This window comes from Maniola jurtina, chromosome 1 (genome assembly GCF_905333055.1).
Source record: "Maniola jurtina chromosome 1, ilManJurt1.1, whole genome shotgun sequence".
NCBI classification, from domain to species: domain Eukaryota; kingdom Metazoa; phylum Arthropoda; class Insecta; order Lepidoptera; family Nymphalidae; genus Maniola; species Maniola jurtina.
Genome location: NC_060029.1, coordinates 5,203,014 through 5,226,818, shown reverse-complemented (window position 1 = coordinate 5,226,818; position 23,805 = coordinate 5,203,014). Strand labels below are relative to the sequence as shown.

The window sequence follows — 23,805 nt, the reverse complement described above, 5'->3', positions numbered from 1 at the left end:
TACTCGATTAACGAATATTAAATTAACAGTGATAAGATAACCTAGTGTTCAAGACGTTGGCCACAGAGGCCTCCTATTCGTTAGATCGGAAGTTCTATTCCGGGCTTGCACCGCTAACTTTTCGGAATTATGTGCGTTGTAACTCAAGGCGAAGTGTGCCAATTCGCACTTGACCAGCGTAGTGGACTGTGGCCAAACCCTTCTCATTACTGAGAAGAGCCACGTTCTCGGTAGTGAGCCGGCGATGGGTTGATGGTGTTTATGATGATGATGATGATGATTAAAATAGCGTGCCTAATTATACTAAGTAGGTACCTAATTAACTTGGTGGGTTTATCTATTGTGCAGTCTAGACGACTAATTACCAATACAAACCTTCCTCATGAAAAGATCTAAAGATGTTGAAAATCAGATCAAAATTCAAAATACACTAAGAAGCTCATAATAACACCAACAAAGGCCTATTCTGTCTTTGTTTTATATAGTAGATACTATTTTAGGATATTTTAGATACCGAAGTAGGTATTTAGGTACAACTTCTGCCTGAATTCGGCATATCCTAATATGTGATGTCCTAAGTACAAATAGATCGGCTAGTCTTGTTGTGTATTTAATACTTATGTCATAGGGTGATAACATACTTTGAAACTCAATGAGTTCAGAATATAGCATATTTGGGACTAGGCCAAAACTATTGGGTTATTGAACGATCACATGCGGTTTGACGTGAATCTCCTATAGACGTTTGAGATTATTGATTGCTCTATTGTGTGGCTAAAAATATATTGCAGCATTGAAATTCGCTGCCATACGTTCCCCATGTAGAATTGCTATGATGACCATTTGTACCTAATTCACGCAACCTTATAGGGAAAAGCAGCAACTCACTTTTAAAGGCTAAAGCACACATGACACTTTTAGTAATTGACGATGTCATTGCTTTTCGATCTTATTACCACGGTATTGCAAGACCACATGAGTAAAGATTATTATTATTTGTTGTTACAGCGGCAATAAATATACACTCTGGAAAATAGCTTTGAAGATTTTGGCTTAACTTTTTTGGCTTAAGTTGTCCGCCATTTTACTTTTTCCCCAAAAAAACCTCTGCGTTTTTAACGAGCGGAATAAAGCAAAAAATAATATGTGTTTTAATTTTAAAGCTGTTTTTTTTGTGCAATTATCACGATAATCTTTTGGAAACATCGCAGTGAATGCTTTGAAGGAAATGACGTTAAATAATATTTATTCAAATAATTTTTACCTACTTTTAATTCGGCTATGACCCTCAACACTAACATTGGTAGGATTATTATTTTTACTACCTAGTAGGTATATAAAATTAATGTAGGTAGGTGCTATTTCAATATCCTTCAGTTTTGCTTTTATCATTTAGTACATGCCCGCGACTTCAACTGCGTTTTTAAAAATTACGTGGAAAATGGCAACACATTGATTTTCCGTTATAAAAATTAGCCCATGTACATCTTCGAGATGCAAGCTATCTCTTTCAGCAAAACCAGTTAAGCGGATGGGCCGTGAAAAGCTAGCAGACAGACAGATAGAGAGACAGACGAACATGCAGACATACTTTCGTTTTTATAATATTACTAATGTATTACTGTGCCATTCAAAAATAAAACTTGTGAAGAAAATATTTTAAATATCTGCAATAATACTGTAAAACTGTACATTATAAATAAATAGATTGGTTCCTGTAACCTAATAAAAATAGTCTCAAAGGTAGATAGGTACTTACTTACACAAATTTTTATTTAATCAATTCTATTTAATAAATTCTAGCTTATATCTACTCGCAACTTTGTTTGCGATAAGTTATTTTTATCCAGATGAAGAAGTACCTACTTAGCTTAGATATGCCATTAGCTTAGATAGCTTTTTAAAACCTTGCTTTCCATACAAAAAATCAAGTTGATCTGATACATTGTTTCTTAGAAGAAGAACAGATCATAAACAAACTCACTTTTAATTATATAATAGTAAATAGATTGGATATAGGGATATTAACACTAACCATTATTTTCCTTTATCAAACAAACTTGTTATCAATCACGTATTTAATCTAAAGGCACGAATTGAAACACTATCTTCTTAAATAATATTAAAAGCCGATAATGTTCGTTATCTGTATTTATATTACGAAAGGGAAATCTTTTGTTACATTGTAAGACAAATGGGTAGAGATAAGAGAAAAGTAGAAAGACAAGAGTTCTTGTAAGAAAATATAAAAGTATTACACGGCAGAATCATAGAATGAAGAATCATATCATCCTTTTGTTATATTCAAAAATTTGAAAGAGGGTTTGTTTACAGGTTGAACATCATATCACCCTCATGGGAGCAAAATCACTGACTATACCTACCTACGATTTATTAAACAAAATATACCCTATATAAGTACTTAGCTCGTACAGTGCTGTGGCCTCCTTAGAGAAAAGGTGGGCCAGAATATTGTTACAAGTAGCTAATCATCATCCTTAGATAATATTAATATCTTCTTCAGAGCTGCCCCATCATAATGCAAACGGGGCAGTCGCTCCACTGTGCACAATCCCGGGGCACACGGAGCCTCGGTGATGGTAAATAAAGGAAAAACATATTCTTGAATTCTTTTTTCGCTTTACGGTATATTTTTTGCAAAATTCAAAAACATTTTCGAGCTCGTTTCAGCTTGCTCGATGAAGTTATTATTATTTTGTGTTCTTAGAATCTATTCAACTTTTATTACAAAACAAAAACACATACATTTTTCACAAAATATATGTATAAGAAATCGTAATCCCTTCGTTCGCGAAATCATTTAATGCTGGATGCTATCCTGTACAGCGTGCTGTGAGCATGATGAGAGATGCCATAGATCTCGTCCCTTCCTAAAAGTAGCCTCGGACCGGGCGGCGGCGCTGATCTTCTTCTTACTACATACCTATACATTATACCTATTATTGTAATTGTTTTTTTAATATAATATATGCGCCAACTTCGGCTAACTTTACGCTGATAGTCGAAGAGAAGTAAAGAAGAAGCAGATAAAAATACTTATTAAATATTTATTATTAAATACTATAGCCTACAGGGTAGCTACTCTTCTTTGTAAATAAAAAAAAAAACACATTTTTATTTAAACTCAAATAAATAGGACAGTTAGACATTTTATCTACATAAATATTCAATTGTTGTAACCCCAATATTTTGATATGAAAATCCGTTTATCGTAGTCATATCGTAGTGAACTAGGTCGGTTCAAAGTTTAAAAACCTTGTGGGCGGTTACAAGCAAGTACTTATAGTTACATTAATTACTTGGACATCAATACACATAGTACTACACATAGAAATTACACATAGTACTTGCCCGAACCATTTTTCTAATCGACTTCATAGGGAGGAACATTTTAAATCAAAGAAGAGGAGAAAATATTAAATCACTACTATTCTGAACCAGCGATATCTTGATGGTTATAAACAATGATATGAGAAGAAAAAAGATCTTCTAATATCATTGGTTATAAAGTACATTGTAGAACTTTTTTTTAAATAAAAATAGCGAGCAAGCTGGCGTATGCCCTGTTATTAAGTTATTACCGCCCTATATTAGAATTTTTTAGTCCGACCCTTGAGTAACCCCATGTTGTAATCTAGTGCGAACACCGCGGAAGAGAGTTGATTCCACAGTTTGCATGTGCGTGGAAAAAATTTATTAAAATAAGTACAAAAAAAATATTACAAAAAAAGTTAATGTGAATAAACAATATTCTGTTTCGATAGTTACAGAACTACAGTTTGGTAGGTAGTTTTTTTTACTTTTTACAATATAGTTTCTTTCACTTATTTGTGTTAGGTATAACAAATTGAAGTTTTTCATTTTTACAACATAACATTCTACGATTGATTCTATGAGGTATATCGAAGTTGATGAACAATTGGATGAAGCAGTTATGGTAAAAAATGAGTTGACTGATTCGATTCTAACTCAAATAGGTTTGTAACCTATCCTATTCATCAGCTTGCTGAATGGTGCAAAAACTGAATTTCGAATAAAACTTTACGTCGTTGGTGACAATACGGGTACAACCTCAGAATAATCTGTAGGGGTGGCTCTAAAAGAAATGGGTACAACCCTAACGATTACAAAAGGGGCATACAAAAAGTTTACCTACATTTTGACTTGTCATCTAAGTATCCTATTGTACTTAATATTTGCAGCAGTTTTTTCGGCGTTGCCCTCGACCATCTCCGTCAACAATGTTACGGCTCGATGCTCTTCCTCAATTTGTGAGCCATTTGCTTTATAATAGGTACTAGCTGTGCCCGCGACTTAGTTCGCGTGGAATAGTGACTTTTCGGAAGGACGCTCAGGCGAGGCGTGTAGTACGTACTCTGTACGTTAAAAATGTTCGCCGTGATTCTTTAAATTGACATAACTTTTTTATTTATGAACCGATTGACATGAAATAAACACTAAATGTTAAGTGAAGCTTACTACAATATATTAGTGAAAACTGTATCTAAATCGAAAAAGCCGTTTCTGATATTAGCGTGCACAAACACACAGACAAACAGACAAACAGACAAAAAAAAATTAATTACAATTTCGGGTTCGGCATCGATATAATAACAACCCCTGCTACTTTTTTTTTATATATTTCCATTGTACAGACACCACTTTTCTACAATTTTATTATATGTATAGATAGATTACTTACATTCCAATCACTGTAATGGACATACCTACAAGTAAGCTGGAAGAGGTGTGACACTTACGAGCTTCTTTCTATACCATACATCCTATTAGATCCTAGGATGAAACTTTACAGGTACTGTTGTTGTGGGCATTTCTGGCAAGATTTTTGACATAAGTACAAGTAGGTAGGTATGTACGTTACTAAGCGCCATTGCAACGCATTCCCGACATTACCTAATGATTAATAAAGTGAACTATGGTTGAAGCTCATGAATCATCATAATGTATCATCCAAACATAAATACAATTGACTGCATTTATTGGCTTAATTGAAATGTTAACTTTGATCCCAGCACATTGTTCGTTCCATTTTGAATATTAATATACTTATGTAAATGTTATGTTACCGTCAAACTCTCATCCAGTCAAAACTAACTAAACTGTAAAAACCTCGTCAAAACTAGTGCTGACAAACGACGTTAGACAAAAGCAGTTTTGACTGGAGTATATTGGTTAAAAGTATAGTTTTAGGCGTTTCAACCATCGTGAGTGATATTTTTTATAAATATCTTACGGCGTGTTTAGTAGGAGTATGCCCGACTAGTTTCGAATCCATCCGGGGTTGTTTTTCAAGGGACTCACATACACTCTGCAATCACGTGAATACCTACCTATAGCCATAAGATTGGCTTGAAGTACTTTTGACTTAAAATATATCAATCAGAAGTGGTTTTAGATCTGAGTCTCCCGGCTCCACGCAGTCTTATCCATTCTACCCCTAGAGTATTTTAAACGGATACGCCAGAAGACTCGCTTCTGGCTTCCACACAGAAACTCAGGACAGACAAGACTACGTGGAGTCGGGGTGGTAAATTTTCGTTTTGGTCCACGAAAATACTTTTGCCTGTAACATATACAATTCCAAGATCATAATACTGTGCAACAATATGCAAATGTGTTAGTTCAAGTATCTCTAAATACGGACTTATTAATTTTATACTTTCAGTGTCGCAAGCGAGCTAGATAGGCATTTGTATTTTTTATTTTGCGTGACACTCATATTATTTTACTATAGTCAATAAAAAGATTTCATCGTGGTTAATAATTTCGAAATATTTTTACTAGTGAAGTTGGTAGGATACCTACTAGACAGGTACCCCTGTACTAATTTAATTTCTAACTCAACAACTTATTATGTGCTTCCGAAATAATATTTAAATCGCGTTTATATAAATTTTCCAATCACTAGTTAATATACCTAACATAACAAAAAAATATTAAAAAAGTAAATTGTAAAAACGTCATCAGAATTTCCAATAGAAGAATGGAGTTTTGTAATTTAACATTGCCATCCACCATAAACTACTGGTACAGTAATTCTAGTTTTAGGGCCCTGCAGTCATCAGCCCGAAAATGTATTCTGTTATTGTTTAAACTTGATCAGGTCACCGGATGATATAATCGACGAAGTTATCTATTCCGTCCCACTTGGCTCAATTATATTTTTGTAGGGTCTAAATGTTTGATATTTATACTGAGCTCTAATAGAGCTTACTTTGTCTTTGAATACGTTCAGATCACAGCCAGAGTGAATGACACAGCCTTAATTTGAACTGGAAAGTAAAATAGTCCAAAACACTTTATAAAATAAGACATTAAATAACTACGGAAAAACCTGGGAAAAAAATGCAATCCAGTCAGGCAACCCTGAGGGTGCTAGAAACTAGCATCGCAGAAATAATAAAAGTTAGAATAGATTCAGATTGCGATTCATGGCCGAAATATAAATAAACATAAATAGTTAAATGTTTACTAACGCGATGTTACGGCAAAGGCAATGAAATGCTCTATTTTGAAACTCAAGGCTTTCATCAACTCATCGGCAGTAAATACTTAGATAGATATAATTTTAAGGCCTAAATTCTTTCTAGTAACGCTGGTGAATTTGTGAATTGTGATAGAGTAGAAAATAATTATAAAATGTACCTATTTAATTTTCTGAAACAAGATGCCTGTAGAAGGTCGGTTTATATTTAATAGGTATCTAATAGTAAAAAAATTGACGTAGTTTATTTTTACATCTTTTAAATACACATTATGTGTGAGAATAAATAGGAAAAGCTCAATCATACGGATATCGGAGAGCCCAATGTTAAAGCATTGGTCACTAGGTTTTAATGCTATTCAACTTAGACCCAATATACACTTGTATTCTAAATAATATAAATATATATATAAATATTTGTAAGTATGTATATATTATAACATACTATCTAATTTTTTTTTCATAATTACTGTCTCTCTTTGCTGTACCTATTCTACTCCCTTGACAACCTCTCGCACTGCCAAGGGTCACTGGTAGAGATCTCTTATAGAGATAAGTGCTTCCCTGTCCACTTTTTCTTTCCTTTTATTTATGTTGTTACAACTTTCTGGTACAAATAAAAAATAAATAAATAAATATAACGCTATACTTATATTACGATTTACTTTAATATAACGCTATACTTATATTATAACTTACTTTAATATAAAGATATACATAAATTACGACTTACTTTCTGCCGTCACTTCGCGTAGAATGACTTTTGTTTCAGCTTCGGCCGGCATGGCGAACTCGTTGTTTATAAAAAGCTCACGACGGAAATCACCAAAATTTGGAGCGAATAGAGAGTTTATCGTTTCGAAATTATGTTACGTGTTGCCGTTCTCACTTTTAAAACCAATTTATCTCATCTTTTGCACAATCGCGTTATGATATCACGCTGGACGGTCACGGGCGATACAACTGTGGTTGTATAGAGGCAAAGCGAGACTGGTAGAACCACGGACCACGGTTAAGGCAGACGTAAGGCGGTATGCGAGGGTTCAAGCGCATATTCCAGCTGCAATGTGACAATGTGCCAGTACATATTTCATTTATAAGCTCGGACGATTGATGCGTTTGCGACATGCAAGAAAGCGCACGTACAAGATGATGGTATCAGTGCAATCATCAGATAGAGTACGGTGTGATTTCAAAAGTGACTACAGAATTGATGTCTTACTGACACCTACCTATACCTACCACTTTTTATATATTAGGTATATATCTACATTTATTTATTTTTCTCGTAATTTATCTGGATATTAGTAAATCAAAATTGAAATCTACTCTATAGTACATATTACAACAGACAAATAATATATGTTTGAAATTTGGATGTAGATAGAACCTCTGGAACTAATCACCCGATTCTGAAATTTCTTTGACTAATCTAGAGAGCGGTAGATAGCTATATTATCCCCGAGTTCTACTTTAAGGCTCTATATAAATTAAAGAAGGAAGTCGCGACAAATGTACCTATATTTATACAACTTTTTGTAGACATTCATTAGCCATTGTTGTTGTGTTAAGTTAGTAGTAGGCACATTAATACAATAAAATTAGACTTAAGTAGCACAGCATTAAGGGCCGATTTATCAATCACGGATTAATCTATTAGGAATTATGTTTCAGTAAAGTAGGTACATTATGGCGATTAAAAATTACTATTTACATAAATTGCCCTTAAATAGAAATATTTCAAAGGGTTTATTATTAACAGGTGTTATCCCATGCTGTTATCTTTCAAAGTACTTAAATATAATTTTATTACATTGTTTATTGTCGGGCTTTGATAATGAAGAGATTAATCGATATTTGGATTAATTTTAGTTCTTGAACAACAAATTTAATTCGGATCTTATTTTATATTTAAAAAAATGAGGCATAGCCGATTAACTATGTTTAATGCTAACTGTCCACTGACAATTGAAACTTGCACTCTCATCAGAAAGCCAATTTTAGCATAATTTTAGCACAGATTACCTACTTATGTGGTTTTTCGTGGTTTACAATACTAATGAAATGGATGTGAATTGGCCTTTGATTTCAAAACCAAACTGCCAACGTTGGAGATCGATAGTAGGTACATAAGTTAGCCTTGGCAATCGCGTTATTTGGCATATGTTGTTCAGAACGAATAGTGGTATTTAAAAACCCCCTTTCTAACTTCACTGCCATTATAAAATACAAGCTCATTTCCACGATTTCCTCCGCGTGGATTTAGATTTTTGAAGGATCCCGTTTGGAATTCTTCAAAATAATTTTTGGGACAACTTAGGTGTAAAAATTAAGATCTATTAGTTTAGGCTATGCGTTGTTTGTTAATCAATCATAGTACCGTTTTATATGTAAGTACATAATACATATTATAGGTACTGGATAATGCCCGCGTAGATTTAAATTAAAAAAATTCTTTGATTTCCCGGTATAAAAAGTAAAATATATGTCCATCTATGAGATGTATGTATCTCTAACTTTTTATAGGTAAGAATCAGTTAAACAGATGGATCATGAAACGGTAACAGATAGACACTTTCGCATTTATTATTGGTATGATTAGTATAGATAGGTATAATATTAGTATGGATAAAGAAGACGCAGATAATTTACATCGAAACCAGTTTTGGGATGACCGCGGAGATATGTGAAACTCATTCAAAGGTATAAAAAGGAATGCGAAAATTTTCGTGGTTAACTTTGACTAAAACTTAACATTAGAAATTTAACTAAATTTTCAACATGAAAAAGGTAACGGAAAATATATTTTTTTCTTACCATCACATGATACATCAATCAGTCAGTCAGCTTTTCCTTTTATAATTGGTTTCAGCTGAGCATTGGTTTGTCCACCAGCACAGCCATTATGAAATACCTATACGTAAAAACATCCCTCCATTGCCTTCAAGTTTTTACCCGACTACGGCAAAGCCGAAAGTAAGGGTTATGATTTTTACGTGAAATAAAGGACACTGGACAAACTACACATACCTACCATCTACCTATGTGAGCAGCTATGGTGTTACATTAATGGCTACAACCTATTGGTTAGTTAAATTGACATATTAAGCTAACACCACAGGTAACAGGTATTAAAAATTACGACGTAAATCAAATTGCTATAAAATCTTTATTTTTACGTTCACCATTTTTGAATTTAAATTGGCGACACCTATTGACGAGTAGCAGTACTAGAAGAACCATTTTCTTTAAGGAGTTAGGCTGTAACTAATTAATACAGACTTGAACTACCAGATAGAGCTAGGGTATTAATTCTGAATCAGATTATTAATAATTCTGGTTAGTCGACTCAAAAAAAATAATTCGAAATTCAAAGTATTTTTATTCAATTAAACTTTTACAAGTTTGATTGAATAAAAAGTCAAGCTTTTGAATCGTCAAAATAATCTACCACTGGTTCGGAATGCCGTTCCTACCGAGAAGTCCAGGGAGTTACCAGCAAGAAACTCGGCGGTTGCTCTTTTCAAGTATTCAATCTATACTAATAAATAAAATTGGAGTGTCTGTCTGTAATTTCGAAATAACTACCTCATATTAAGCTCATATGGTTATTTGAACGATACCAACACTGAATCACACGTTTTTAAAATTTTTGTCTGTCTGTCTGTTTGAAAAGGCTAATCTTCGGAACGGCTGAACCGATTTTGACGGGATTTTCACAGACAAGTAGAGAATTGACCAGGGAGTAACATAGGCTACTTTTTTAACCGACTTTCAAAAAGGGAGTTGTGTTTTTCTACCTATGTGCACCGAAATCTCCGAGATTTCTGAACCGATTTGCGTCATTTCTTTTTTAATCGATAGAGGAACTTTGCGACATTGTTTCATAAAAAAATTGGATTCAAACTCCGCAATCCTGATGCTGCAGGGGATCTTACCAATCCACGCGGGCGAAGCTGCGGGCATCAGCTAGTATACAATAATATGCCATTTGACTGCATATTATTTATCTCTTCTCCACTCCTCTTAGGTAGAGACCAGGCCTGAAAGGGGGGTAGATATAATTTATTCAGAATTTTAAAAATATTTTAATAGCTAATAATATTCTAATGTATCTTCATAATTTTTAAAATTAATTAATTAATTTAATGACAGTTTTTGTGCAATAATTTTTGAGAACGGTTAATTTATAATTGTATAATTTCAGTCAATTCAGTTATTCTATAGAATACCTAGACATTCCACAAAATACCGGGTTTGTTTTGGCAAATCATAAAAAAATTTCGGATTTCATGATTCTAGGTCAACGGGAAGTCTCTACCCACTAGGTTTTGAATCCCTTGACGGGTCTATGGTGTGATCTATGATCGATAGATAAAGCAGTGATCCTATAAGTGGGTTTTTTCTCAGAATATACGGAATCCTAAAAAATGCTAAACTATTAATTAAACAAAAATGAACCGCATTGGTGCATTTTATGAATGAGTTATTTTTGTGTAATGTTTATGCAATAAAATTTGTGGATTTAAAAAAAGTTTGATTGCCATTTTTAGCAGCGAAATTACACAACTGGCTCACATTGAAACATTAATTTCTTATGATTATGCACATAATTGCACATAATTTATTTTTAAGTTAATATAATTTACAACTCTCATCTATTTGCGGATACTGTATTACTCTTGTGGTAGTACCCTACTAAATACCGTGACTTCGTTCGAAATTCAAATGTAAAAATATACTAACAACTTATTTGACATAATAATATTATCAAATAGGTAGGTACAGGTTTTCATGGCGCAGAGTAGGAACTCATACGTAACGTGTCCTTGTATAAAGTTAAATAAATAAATAATAATAATTGTTATTGATAAGACCAAGAACCATTTCTGAATTAGAAATTCAATTAAATTATTTTTCAGGGGTGCTCCAAATACATGAAAAAGGAGCCAGGAATTTTTTATAATTGTTATAACACTTTTTTTTTTTATCAAACATATCTACCTATTACCCGGCATACCTTTCCGCAAGTGCTAACACAACTGTACAATGTTTCAACTTAACCGGGTGAAAGATGCTCGAAAGCATAGTTAACGAACAGACGAACGGTTAAACATTAATTTATTCTTTTAAATATATAAAAGGAAAAGCTGACAGACTGACTGATTGACTGATCTATCAACGCTCAAACTATTAGGTAGCTATAGACGGATCGAGCTGTTTCGCATGCATATAAAGGATTTTTGGAAATTGAACCCCTAAAAGAATAAAATAGGGTTTCAGGGAAGGTGAAAGTGTACCTAGTCCACGCGAATGTAGTCGCAAGGATAAGCTATTATTTTTAACCCCCGACTCAAAAAGAGGGGTGTTATAAGTTTGACGTGTGTATCTGTCTATCTGTCTGTGGCATCGTAGCTCCTAAACGAATAGTTTTTTTTTTGAAAGGTGGCTTGATCGAGAGTGTTCTTAGCTATAATAATCGAAGAAAATCGGTTCAGCCGTTTGAAAGTTATCAGCTCTTTTCTAGTTTTCTTATAGAGATTTTTGTGTCAGGGGTTTTATATTTTGAGTTATTATATAAGCGTAAAAAGATTATGCAAGGAACTTACATATCAGACGGAAACATAAACAAAGATAATTTATTGTCAAGAGGAAAATATAGCTCAAACAAGATTACAGTCCGAAATCCTGTGGACTCGAGATGTATTAGGCAATTGAAATAGTATCGGTTTGTTGGTGTGACAAAACTATTTGAATGCATTTTTTGTGTACTGTTCAAGACCAATTATACTGTTTACCAAGCCAGATAATAGATGGCTCTGTACGACCAATATGTCGCGGTCTTGATCGACTATGTAAGAAATATATACTCATGTAAAATATTTATCAAAGTGTGTTCGTCCTTGGGTTCAATAAACCGGCCCGGCCTTTTTAGAACAAACCGTGGTTTTTTTGTTACGAACTGCGGTCCCTCAGAGCATGGCTGGGGGGGGAACATTTTGGTCCTCCAGAACCGGATATTTTTGAAGAACAAGTGGTCCACTGGTGGACCACTCACCGTACTCGCAGTGGATCGCTGCAGACACCAGAGTACGTGGATCCAGCAGCGGCGGCAGGCGCCGGCAGAGGGCGCTAGCAGCGCGGACCAGCGAGAGCGAGCGAGACGAGCGGTGCAGAGCAGGACAACCCTAGTACGCCAAGGATGGACTACCAAGGACCAGTTTGACAGGTGTCAAAGTCAAGCTGACAGGTGTCAAAGTCAAGTCTGACAGGTGCCAAAGTCAAGCTGACAGCTGTCATCGTGACGTGTGAGTGCAATAGTTCAAGTGAAGTGTCAAACCGTGAGTACAAACTTTATGTCAACTTTTCAAGCAAAATTAAACTTTATGTCAGTGATTCATATTTCAAGCAAAATTGAACTTTATTTCATTGGTTTCAATAACTTAGAAAATTCAAGCTAATAAGAACATAGAATTTGAAACTTGTAGAAATATTAGTAAACTCTTAACTTTAACTTAGAGTAAATTGCATGCTAGTTAGGACTTAGAATAATTTCACTAAAAACGAGGGAACGGGGAACCTATGTCCGATTTCCCCTAGAACTGTTTAAGTTTCAAACACTTGTAAAATTTTCAAGAAATATCTTAGGACATAGAATTTTTCGATCAGTAAAACACTTGTAAATTTTTCAAGATAAAAGAACATTGAAATTATTTAGGACATAGAAATTTTAGATCAATCAAACACTCGTGATTTACATGATGGTATAGAACATAGAATTATTTTGATTGATAGAACACTTGTTAATTTAATCGAGAACTTTGCTTTCACTCGGGTATTTTCTTTAGTTGTTGCTTAACTTAAATTAGTACAAATGAATTATTTAGAACACTTTTAGTTTGAGTTCAAATGAGGACAATGATTATTTAATAGGTCAGTAAAGAGGTGAAATTTTAGCTAAGTAGATCAATAATTAATTTAATTTGAGTACAAAATGGAAGGACTAATAAATGTGCAGTTAGATTTACATAATTCAATTAAAAGGGATTTATCCAATTTTAAGAAAAGTGCAAAAGAAAGAATAAGCAAAGAGTACGTAGAAATTAGATCGGAAAGTTTAGAAACAGATTGGTTATCTTTTAGAGCAAATCATGCTAAATTGTTTGAAATTTCACAACCAGATATTTTGGCAAGTACACAGTATGTTGTAAAAGAAATTTATGATATTACTAAAGATCACTATTTCAATTATAAATCTCTCTTAATAAGAACTTTGAATCAACTTAGGTCAACAGAAAGTCAGTCAAGTCCTAGTACAAATAGTGATAAGGTCAGCCCGTTAGTAAAGCTTCCAAAAATTACTATTCCAATCTTTTCGGGTAGTTATTCAGAATGGACAACATTTCGTGATTTATTCGTTTCTCTTGTTCACAATAATACTGATTTAGACAATGTACAAAAGTTAAATTATTTGAAAGCTCACATAACGGGTGAGGCAGAGCAGTTAATAAGGCATACACCAATTACTAGTGCAAATTACAGTCGATGCTGGTCTCTATTAGAACAAAGGTACAACAATAAAAAATACTTAGCGAAATGCATCTTTAAACGCTTGTTTAGCATTAAACAGATGAACACTGAGTCAGCATCCGGTCTAAAAGACCTTATAGACACCACCATAGACTGCTTGAATGCCTTAAAAAATATAGACATTGATGTTAGCACATGGGATATTATCATAATTCATATTGTTACTTTCAAACTCGATTCCGAAACACGGAAACAGTGGGAGCTACATATTTCTAGTTTAGTCGATTCGAATCAATTGCCAACCTTAGAACAATTTAAAACTTTTATGGAAAACCGTTTTCGCGCTTTAGAATTTGTAGATTCTAAAAAACCTTCAGTACAGTACAACAGTGGTTCTAGTTCAAAACCAAGGTCTTTTAAAGCTACAAATACCTCAGTTATGCGCTGTGAGTATTGTTCAGAGCAACACAAATTGTGTTTTTGTAAAAGGTTTGCTGGTGAAGATATCGCAACAAGGCGTGACTTTGTGGCCAAGAATTCAATTTGCGTGAACTGTTTAGGCAGCAATCACATATCTTCTCAGTGCAGAAATCCTGGATCCTGCAGGATTTGTAAATCGCGTCACCATTCCCTTTTGCATCAAGAGATCGAGAGCACAGCTTCCAGTTCAACGGCAGAAAAACCTGTTGAGAGTACTAGCACTTTAACTAATACTCCACCAATAGTTTCATGTCTTTCAACTCAAAGGATTTCCAGTTGCGGTCAGGTTTTACTTCCTACGGCATTAGTAAACACCGAGTCTGAAGCTGGTAAGGATCATATCCTCAGAGTTTTGTTAGATCAAGGATCGCAGGCCAGTTTTATAACTGAGGCTGCAGTCCAGCTGTTGCGTCTTAAGAAGACTCCTGTAAGCGGAATGATTACTGGACTAGGAGGAAACAAAGCCATACGATCAAAATATGTAGTTACCATCAAATTAAGATCAAGGACAAACCAGGACAACAACATACAGGTCACAGCTTACGTGCTGAAGAACATAACTACGTTTTTACCGGAACGTCAAGTGCATAACTTGGACTGGACAGAATTAAAGAACTTACAACTAGCAGATCCCCATTTTAACACTCCTAAGGCTATTGATATGCTGTTGGGTGCTAATATTTATAGCCAAACAGTACAAGAAGGCATAAAGAAGAGCCGTAATGGGAAACTTATAGCACAAAGAACAACATTAGGGTGGATTCTGTCTGGCACAGTTAACGAACAATTTAACAAGAACAACGAGGACACTCCGAAAATATCGGTTATGCATGCTCAGGTCACTGAAACTAAAAATTCAAAACGGATAGAAGTAGAGCAAAAGTTCAAACCAAGAACACCAAATAGGACAGATGAAGGTCGCAATCGGACACGACACCTGAACGTAACCAAAACCCAACCATCAGACAAAAGGCTATCGAAGAATTTAGATCTGAAACAAATAGAACACAACAGAAATTTACAATTAGGCCATATAAAATCTGTAAACATAAATGACAGAGAAAATAATGAAACTGTCTACTTACCACATCATGCATTCGTAAGAAACGATAAGACAACCTTAAAAGAACAAGCTGAAAAATGGAATAACAATAAAGTAGATATATTAACAAGCATATATAAGAAAGAAGATCAAGAGAACATACAAAACCACACACAAGAAAACGACAAGCAACAGCAAGACACCTTAAGCAAGGGTAAGCACAAACAGAACACAATGGAAAAGAACAAACAGAGCAAAATTAGCCTCAAGATCAAAAAAGACATGAAGAACAAAAATGAATATTAGAACAAAAAAAAAGGACAACTAGAACTAAAAGAACGCTAGAACAAAAATTATAGAACAAAAAGGACAACTAGAACAACTAGAGCAAAAGAACAACAAAAATTAAAGGACAAAAATTATTAAGGACAAACTAAAGATCAAGGGAAAAATAAAAATGGAAAAAGAGTACCATAGGATTTAGAACTTACCTTTATCCGAAGCGAAGATCAATCTAGATGCTCGGTGAATACTGAAGCCAACGTCTGGACCTGAAACAAAAAGATCAATATTATCAGTTAGTATACATCATATAGGCCACTAGAGTGGATAGCACTAAGTATAAAAGCAAAAAATATTTATTCAACAGAAAAAAAAAGCATATTCGGTGTAGCAAAATAGCAAAAGACAATTTTAGCATAATTTTAATGAAAATAAAAGAATACTTACCTTGAAGAAGTAGAACAACTTACTACAGTACAAGTCCCACGATGGTGAAGCACACAACAGAAGCTAGTATTAAATTGCACAAGTTCGGTGATTCATTTAAATAAGTATACACAGTGCAGATGACAAAATCCACATTAGGTATCCAGTTGCCGACAGAGTTAAAAGTTCATTCGGAAGGAGATCAAACTCTTATTTAGTTTCAAAATATTTACTGAAGAAGAAAGTACGAACCGAAGAATTTAAGAACAATATTTCAAGTACTAAGGAGGACAAAAGTTGCTTACAATTTAAAATATACATTAAAACAGCCCATATCTGGAGACAGTTCAGATCTCAGTGACTCTCTGCCGTTTACACCGATATTTGTAAGATCCGTAGGGCCACTGATAGCTGTACCAAAGGTTAATAATACTTAACTATTTTGAGTCCAATGTAAGTATACTGAAAAGGTGGCAATTCATTCAAAATGCGATTAGTCATCGTTGAGGTCAAACTGTTACTAGATCAACACTGTATGTATAGGTTAGTTAGATAATAAGAAATTGTTATAGTTTAAGTTTATGTATAGCTCAAGTTTGATAATATCTATAGTTCATAAGATCAAATTTGTAAATTTATTACATGTAAGAGCAAACCATTGCATGGTTTAAAAGCGCAATTTAGTTCATTAATAATTGTTTAATTTAGTTCAAACTTCAAGACTAGTGCATTTAACATTATGTAATTTCAAAGTTCAATCTAGTTCATTTATAGTTCATTTAGCACAAGTTTCAAACCATGTAAGACCACCCACCAAGAACATAGTCATATTTACGAGTACATAATATTAACACATTTAATTAAGGACATTTCTCACTAAATGTCCTTGGCGGGCGGTATGTTCAAGACCAATTATACTGTTTACCAAGCCAGATAATAGATGGCTCTGTACGACCAATATGTCGCGGTCTTGATCGACTATGTAAGAAATATATACTCATGTAAAATATTTATCAAAGTGTGTTCGTCCTTGGGTTCAATAAACCTGCCCGGCCTTTTTAGAACAAACCGTGGTTTTTTTGTTACGAACTGCGGTCCCTCAGAGCATGGCTGGGGGGGGAACATGTACCGACCTACTCTAATTTCTCTATAGACACCTATAAGAGTGGATATCACTTAATTTAGATATACTTTTATTCTTATTTATCTGATACGGAATTAATTTATGCATCTAGGATGTATAATGTAATATTATTATATTTCGATATTTTATTGCACTCGTATTTTTGTCGCCTTCTTTACTGCAATAAATAATAAATTCAAACTTATCAAAAATATCTGTGCTTACTGTATAAATTAATTATTATTAATCCAAAAGTGTGTCTGTTTTTATTCTATTTAATTTTTTACATCATTATTACGCCATATCTATCCATGGGATTTTAAAAAACCTCACTATGTGGGCGCAGTCGCGGACAAAATGTTAATTCTAATATTGCAACTTAGGTGCTAGTTTCTGATTCAAACTTTACAGTAGGTAAGTATCATGTGCCATTACTGAGCTTAATGCATTGACTATGGTTTTAAATAATTGTTTTATTTTTAAAACCGTGTGAAACTATGTAGGATCTTAAAATTTAATTTAATTATAACTACCTAACTTAAAAAAAAATTTCAAAAGAAAAATAAAACCGACTTCAAAAACCAAAAACACTAAAAAGTAGAAAATAATTTTTGTTTAGCTACACATGTAATGTACCTAGGTATGAAGTCGAGCGAGCATATTAAAACAAAATTAGAAATCCAAGAGTGAAGCTCGCCCGACTTCATACCTAGGTACATTACATGTGTAGCTAAACAAAAATTATTTTCTACTTTTTAGTGTTTTTGGTTTTTGAAGTCGGTTTTATTTTTCTTTTGAAAATTTTTTATTTCACAATTTTTAGTGGCCCCACTGTACTATAATATGCTATGCCCAGTTAAAACCCTACTGTTTACTAAGCTATTACACTGATCGCGAGCAATTTGCTCTTATCCATTGAGGAGTTCTGTTCTCCATCTCCGAAGATATTCATCAGATCTTCACCAAATTTATATGGGACCACCTGCACAGTATACCCTTTCAAACAAAAAAAATTTTCCAAATCGGTCCAGGGGTCTTTGAGTAATCGGGGAACATACATAAAAAAAAAAAAAAAGATCCCGACGAATTGAGAACCTCCTCCTTTTTTGGAAGTCGGTTAATAAGGATTGGTCGGAAGTCGTTGTTTGGAATAACATAGACCAATAATTCTTAATTCTTAATAGGCGATGGCCGAGACTTCGACGACATGCAGTACGGTTTTTTTTTCAACCCCGTGGGGAGACCTTGATTTTCCGGATTAAAAATTAGCAGTGCGTGCTCTGGGAATCGGGATGCAAGCTATCTTTGTGCCTAGCAAATGCCAAAAGAAGTTGAATGGATGAGTCGTGAAAAGGTAACACAGACAAACAGACAGGCATATGGATTACTTATCAAAAAGAATAGTATGGATTATACGGTATACATACCTATAAAAATAAATGGAAATCCTCTTTTGGCAGTTTTCAGAATGTTCATTCATTAGTCAATGATAATGTTTACTGCTTTTTTTACAAAAGATTTTATTGCATGTTCTGCAATAAAATTTTAAACTAATTGCGTAAATTGTTATGTTTAGGTATAGGTTCTGTTCAACCAATCATTACGCAAATTAGTATTTAATCACCTGCCCTACCACATGCCCCGTCTATGTCTAATTATTAATTAGACTTAGTTAAATCAATTACTAGCGGCTTAAACTACAGAATTGCGAAACCACAACAATTTATTTCATAGGTAGGCATTAGAATTCGTCTTACTATCTATGGTTTAATTGAATGTAAAAATATGTACCCAGGCATTTCATAATATTATGACGTGTAAAGATTTTCCCAGGCGATTGTTTTAGTTTTATATAATTTAATAATTAAGTATATTATGATTGAATATTTAACAGGCATATAATATTTTACATTTAATTTCTCTTTTTTTTTGCCACGGCGGCATGGGGAAGTAGGCATAGTGAATATTAAATACACATTCTGTCATGGTAGGTGGTGGTGGTTTAACCAAACCGTTATCATTAAAGTAGGTATCCCTTCTCAGGCATTTTGCGATTTTCAGCTTAGATTTTTTTTATTCATCCTAATTTTATTAGCTAAGAACCATCGTCATCATCATCATTGTCACCCGATAGTTCTCGTAGGGAGTTCCACACGCCAAGATCTTGCACGACCTGAACCCAGCGGTTCCCTGCGACTCAATTGATGTCGTTTATCCACTTACGGCAGAAATTAAATAATAAATCAATCTATCTTTAATCTGTTGATAAATAACTTAGCAACTTTGTTATTTGGCAAAAAAGATCATATAATTCTTGACAAATAACAATGTTGCTAAGAAACTCATTGACAGATTACAGATAGATAATTAGTGGCAGGGTCTTCTAACGCTACACTTTCCGGAGCGAGGTCGCCATTATAGTACATTGGGACCCTAAGGTCTATCGGTTTTTCGAACTATGTGCCCTGCCCATTGTCACTTCAGTTTCGCAAATCGCAAGTCGCTGAGATATGTGGTTACTTTGGTTTTGCTACGGATCTCCTCATTTCTGATTAGATCACGTAAAAAACTCCATAGATACATAGCTAGTTAAAAATATTATAAATTAATTTTCTATTCTAAATCTAAGCCCAACCTAATGCTTCGCCAATAGGTATGTGGCGAAGACTTTTAAGTGATATTGTAGCCTCATCGTTGTCAGCAAATTCTGCCAGCCAGTAATTCCCGGGAAACCTCCACATGACCGTGCGAAACGGTGCTCACATTTACTTATAATGTAATATGACGATAAGAGTAGCATATACCTGCTCCACTTTGTTACATATCATTATTGTATTGCTTAAAAAGTAGAGTACCTACTATAGAGTAAGATCCCAGGACCATCAACGCTTAAAACTAGGTGCTTGTTTTCTGAGAAACAAAATGTATGGAATAATCCTAATATACAGGGTGTAGGTACGCTACGCTAGCAAAAATGAAGAGAATTGATGAGAAAATTGTCATTTTGTAAGGAACCATGAAGCTCTTAATTTTGAAGTTTTTTAAACGCGATACTAATGCATTAATTGAATGACTCAGTCACCATATAAAATGATGTGCGTGATCTGATCGAGACATACAGACACCAAGAAATGTCTAGGCATTCTTGAATCAAAAGCTGATTGATAATCCTGCAAACAGAATAAAGGACATGTAAACTTTTTCTTGACAGATCCATCACTTGTCTGAAGGCCAAAGGTGACCCAAGTTTTGCATAACTAATCATTGTTCAGAAATTAACTGATAGACTTCCAATTCGTTTTGTAAAATCATTTTAGTCACGGAAAAAAACCAACGAAAATTGACCACTTTCGAAGCACATCAAAAATAGTCAAGAGCGAGTTGCCTCGCACATGAAGGGATCCGTACCAAGAACCGTACAAGAAATCATCATCATCATGATCAACCCATCGCCGGCTCAATAGAGCACCAGTCTCCTCTCAGAGTGAGCAGGGTAGTTAGTAGCCATAGTCTGTCACGCTGGCCAAGTGCGGATTGGCAGACGTACAAGAAATAACACTTATTAATTTTTTTTCATTTTCATGGCGTCCCTTGTGAAATTTTTACAATTTGTTGTTATAACGGCAATAGACATTCTGTGAAAATTTCAACCTAGCTACAGACAGCCGGACGGACGGAGACGGGCGGAGGACAGATGGACGGACAGCGGAGGCTGGTCCCGTTGGCACTTTTCGGGTATGGAACCCTAAAATTGGTTTCCTGGTTTGTACTGAATTCTAGCCATAGTGCAACCAAACCTTGGGTAGATCGTAGGATACTACATGCAGATTAGCATGATACTCTTTATATTTTCTGAAATGTAATTATAAAATGGAGGCTGAAACCACAGGATAGTCCATCATGAGAATGCAAGTTCACACACCTCCCGAAACAAAGTGTATGATGATTGTATATGATTAACTATTGTATCAAATAGAGCCAATAGCCAATTTTGAAAGACTAACGTAAGTATTTAAAAAAAAGAGATCTAAATTATTGGGTGGGCACCCAACCCATGTATTAGTTATACCTGACGCACGACGCACGCTAGCATGTTAGGTTAGTACTACTACCTACCTCAGTTTTACTGTGGTTTTACGATGCTACTACGCACTAGCGGTCTCACGTACAAGAGACGTACACAAGTCGAACTGCGGAAATAGGCCCAGGAATAGAGGAAGGAGAAGATAAAGTTTGTAATGAGCATTTTATTTTATTGTACCTAATCTATTTTTAATTGCTGAGTACGGTAGAGATAAATATACATTGTAATTAATTAACCATCATCATTTCAGCTTGAGAACATTTACTGCTGAGCATGCCTTTCTTAAAGAGCGCCACCACACCTGGTTCTTAGCTTCTTAATTCAGCCACTTAATTTAGTAAGTCTATCTTTTCTGGAGGCACCCAAGCTATGCTTACTATGGTCTCCAATCTAGAACTTTCTGGCATCAGCGACCATCGCTCCCACGACAAGCAGGGCTTACCCACTGGTACTTCAGCTTGCTCTGGTCGCTTAATATGGATCTGCGGATCTCATCATCTAGAATCTTATGTTTCAAAGAAATTCCTTCAGCCTCATCCAGTTTCAGCCCCTTTAGTGAAAACGGGAAAAACACACTGATTAAAGACTTTGTCTTCAGGCGTTGAAGTATTGACGATAAAAAAAAACAAACTTAGCCCTGTCCAGGCGTATACTTGACTGTTAGCTTCTTCGTCGTTATTAATTACGTAAATAATTATATTGATTCATTAAGTACATTTATAACAAACTTGCGCAAAAATACGCAAAATAAGGATTGCGGCCAAGGCCTCCCGATATGAATTAGCATCTTTTTTTATGTTTTTTTTTTTTAATTGGAATATGTATTGTTTTTAAGAAGGTATGTCTTATCAAACTCACAACAAAAGTTTGATATTTTGTTCTTTGGACAGTTTGGACTCTCGTTTTGTCCTTCCTGTAGGTAGGTTTATGTAAAACAAACACATTTTTTCTTTCTCAATAACAAATTGGATTAATTCATTTTCTAATTGACTAGTGGTTGGCCTGTTTGACTGCGGATGACGAATTCCTAGGTTCGATTTTCGTACAAAAAATAGTTGGTAAGAAATTCTCAGTACTAGCCTGAAGAAGCGATGTTTCACTCCTGTGCTTAGGAGAGCACGTAAAACGGTAGATCTTTTGTCTTAATTCTCTCCGATCTTATCGGATTTCCACAATGTTTAGCATATTAAAGATCACAATGATGAAGTCCTTTTATTCTTAGGGCTGCATCAGTTGTTTTCCATTACCTTCACATTGTTCCGCGTGAGTTTTAAGGTCTGCTTAAACGGACCTCCTTCAGGTGTTGCGAAGAGAGGACGGAAACGCTGCTGAAGTGGCATTTCAATGGCAGCCTGCTGGTCGAAGGATCACCTGGTCGACAAACCAATACCAGAAGCATGTTATTATGAGTTGTAACTTGTATCACTACGTGACTCTGTCTTTCAAAACTCGCCGGCTGCTTCGTCCTGAATTGCAGCCTTGAAAATTTGGCCGCCCTAAATGTATTGTAGTTGGGTGCACCGTGCAAATAATATTATGGGAATATATAGACACTTTAAAAACATTGCGCCGGAGTGTTTCGTTGAGCATAGACGTCGCGCCGTGCCGTGTGTGCTTGTGTGCGTTTATATACCATCACACAAAACTTCGTAAGTATTTATTTTTCTTTATAGGTTTTTATTCATTATTTCTTTATAGTATTGTATCAACATTTTAGCTTTGTTAGGTACATTAACATTTTGACTAGCGTCCAAACTGTAACAACTGTTTGTCGGGAGCATATTTTATGGTACGTTCTGTTGATATTTGTTTTTTTTTGTATTGATACGAATTTGGTGCGCATCCACAAATAACTAAATCGTGTATTAAATTTAACTCATTGAAAGAAATTGTATTAAATATACTCAATAAGTTTTGTTATATTTTCTTTTTAAAACGAATTTTGTTGCATGCGTTCCTTTGTTGATCGAAGGTTCTTTTCGGCTGCTTTCAAGGTTCGTTCAGTGACCTAGGCATTTAAATTCGATGGTTTTATTCGAAGCATTTATGAATTTTACCAGCCAATAGGATCGTGGAAACGATTTTAATTATTTTATTCCAGTCCTTATCTCCCGGTATTGAAAGCGTGAAATCTAAATAAAATACCAATTTGATATCAGTTTTTATTACTGAAATAAACAAAGTCATTTTTATAACGATTAAAAAAATAATTATTATTCAATTGAAATTTCACGTAAATTGATAAAACGTATAATTACTTACCTATTATCTGATTATACACCCGGTATGATGATAGGCAAGCCTTATGTAAT

At 34.6% G+C, this 23,805-nt stretch overlaps 3 protein-coding genes across 3 annotated transcripts in view; 2 read left to right on the top strand and 1 right to left on the bottom strand.

Moving 5' to 3' along the window:
• Positions 1-7,582, bottom strand: part of LOC123869190 (clavesin-1) — a 31,809-nt gene extending 24,227 nt beyond the window's left edge. The window contains exon 1 of the mRNA XM_045911994.1: positions 7,260-7,582. Coding sequence (XP_045767950.1) covers positions 7,260-7,311 — 52 coding nt within the window. The 5' untranslated portion in view covers positions 7,312-7,582. The remainder of the gene's footprint in view (positions 1-7,259) is intronic.
• A 5,938-nt stretch (positions 7,583-13,520) lies between these two features.
• Positions 13,521-15,884, top strand: LOC123867223. The gene has a single exon (XM_045909163.1). It carries the CDS (start codon positions 13,521-13,523, stop codon positions 15,882-15,884), a length of 2,364 nt encoding a protein of 787 aa, XP_045765119.1.
• Positions 15,885-23,039: 7,155 nt separating this feature from the next.
• LOC123864303 (alpha-tocopherol transfer protein) overlaps positions 23,040-23,805 on the top strand; it is a 28,103-nt gene continuing 27,337 nt past the window's right edge. Inside the window, exon 1 of the mRNA XM_045904652.1 lies at positions 23,040-23,142. The gene's annotated coding sequence lies outside the window, so the exon portion shown is untranslated. The remainder of the gene's footprint in view (positions 23,143-23,805) is intronic.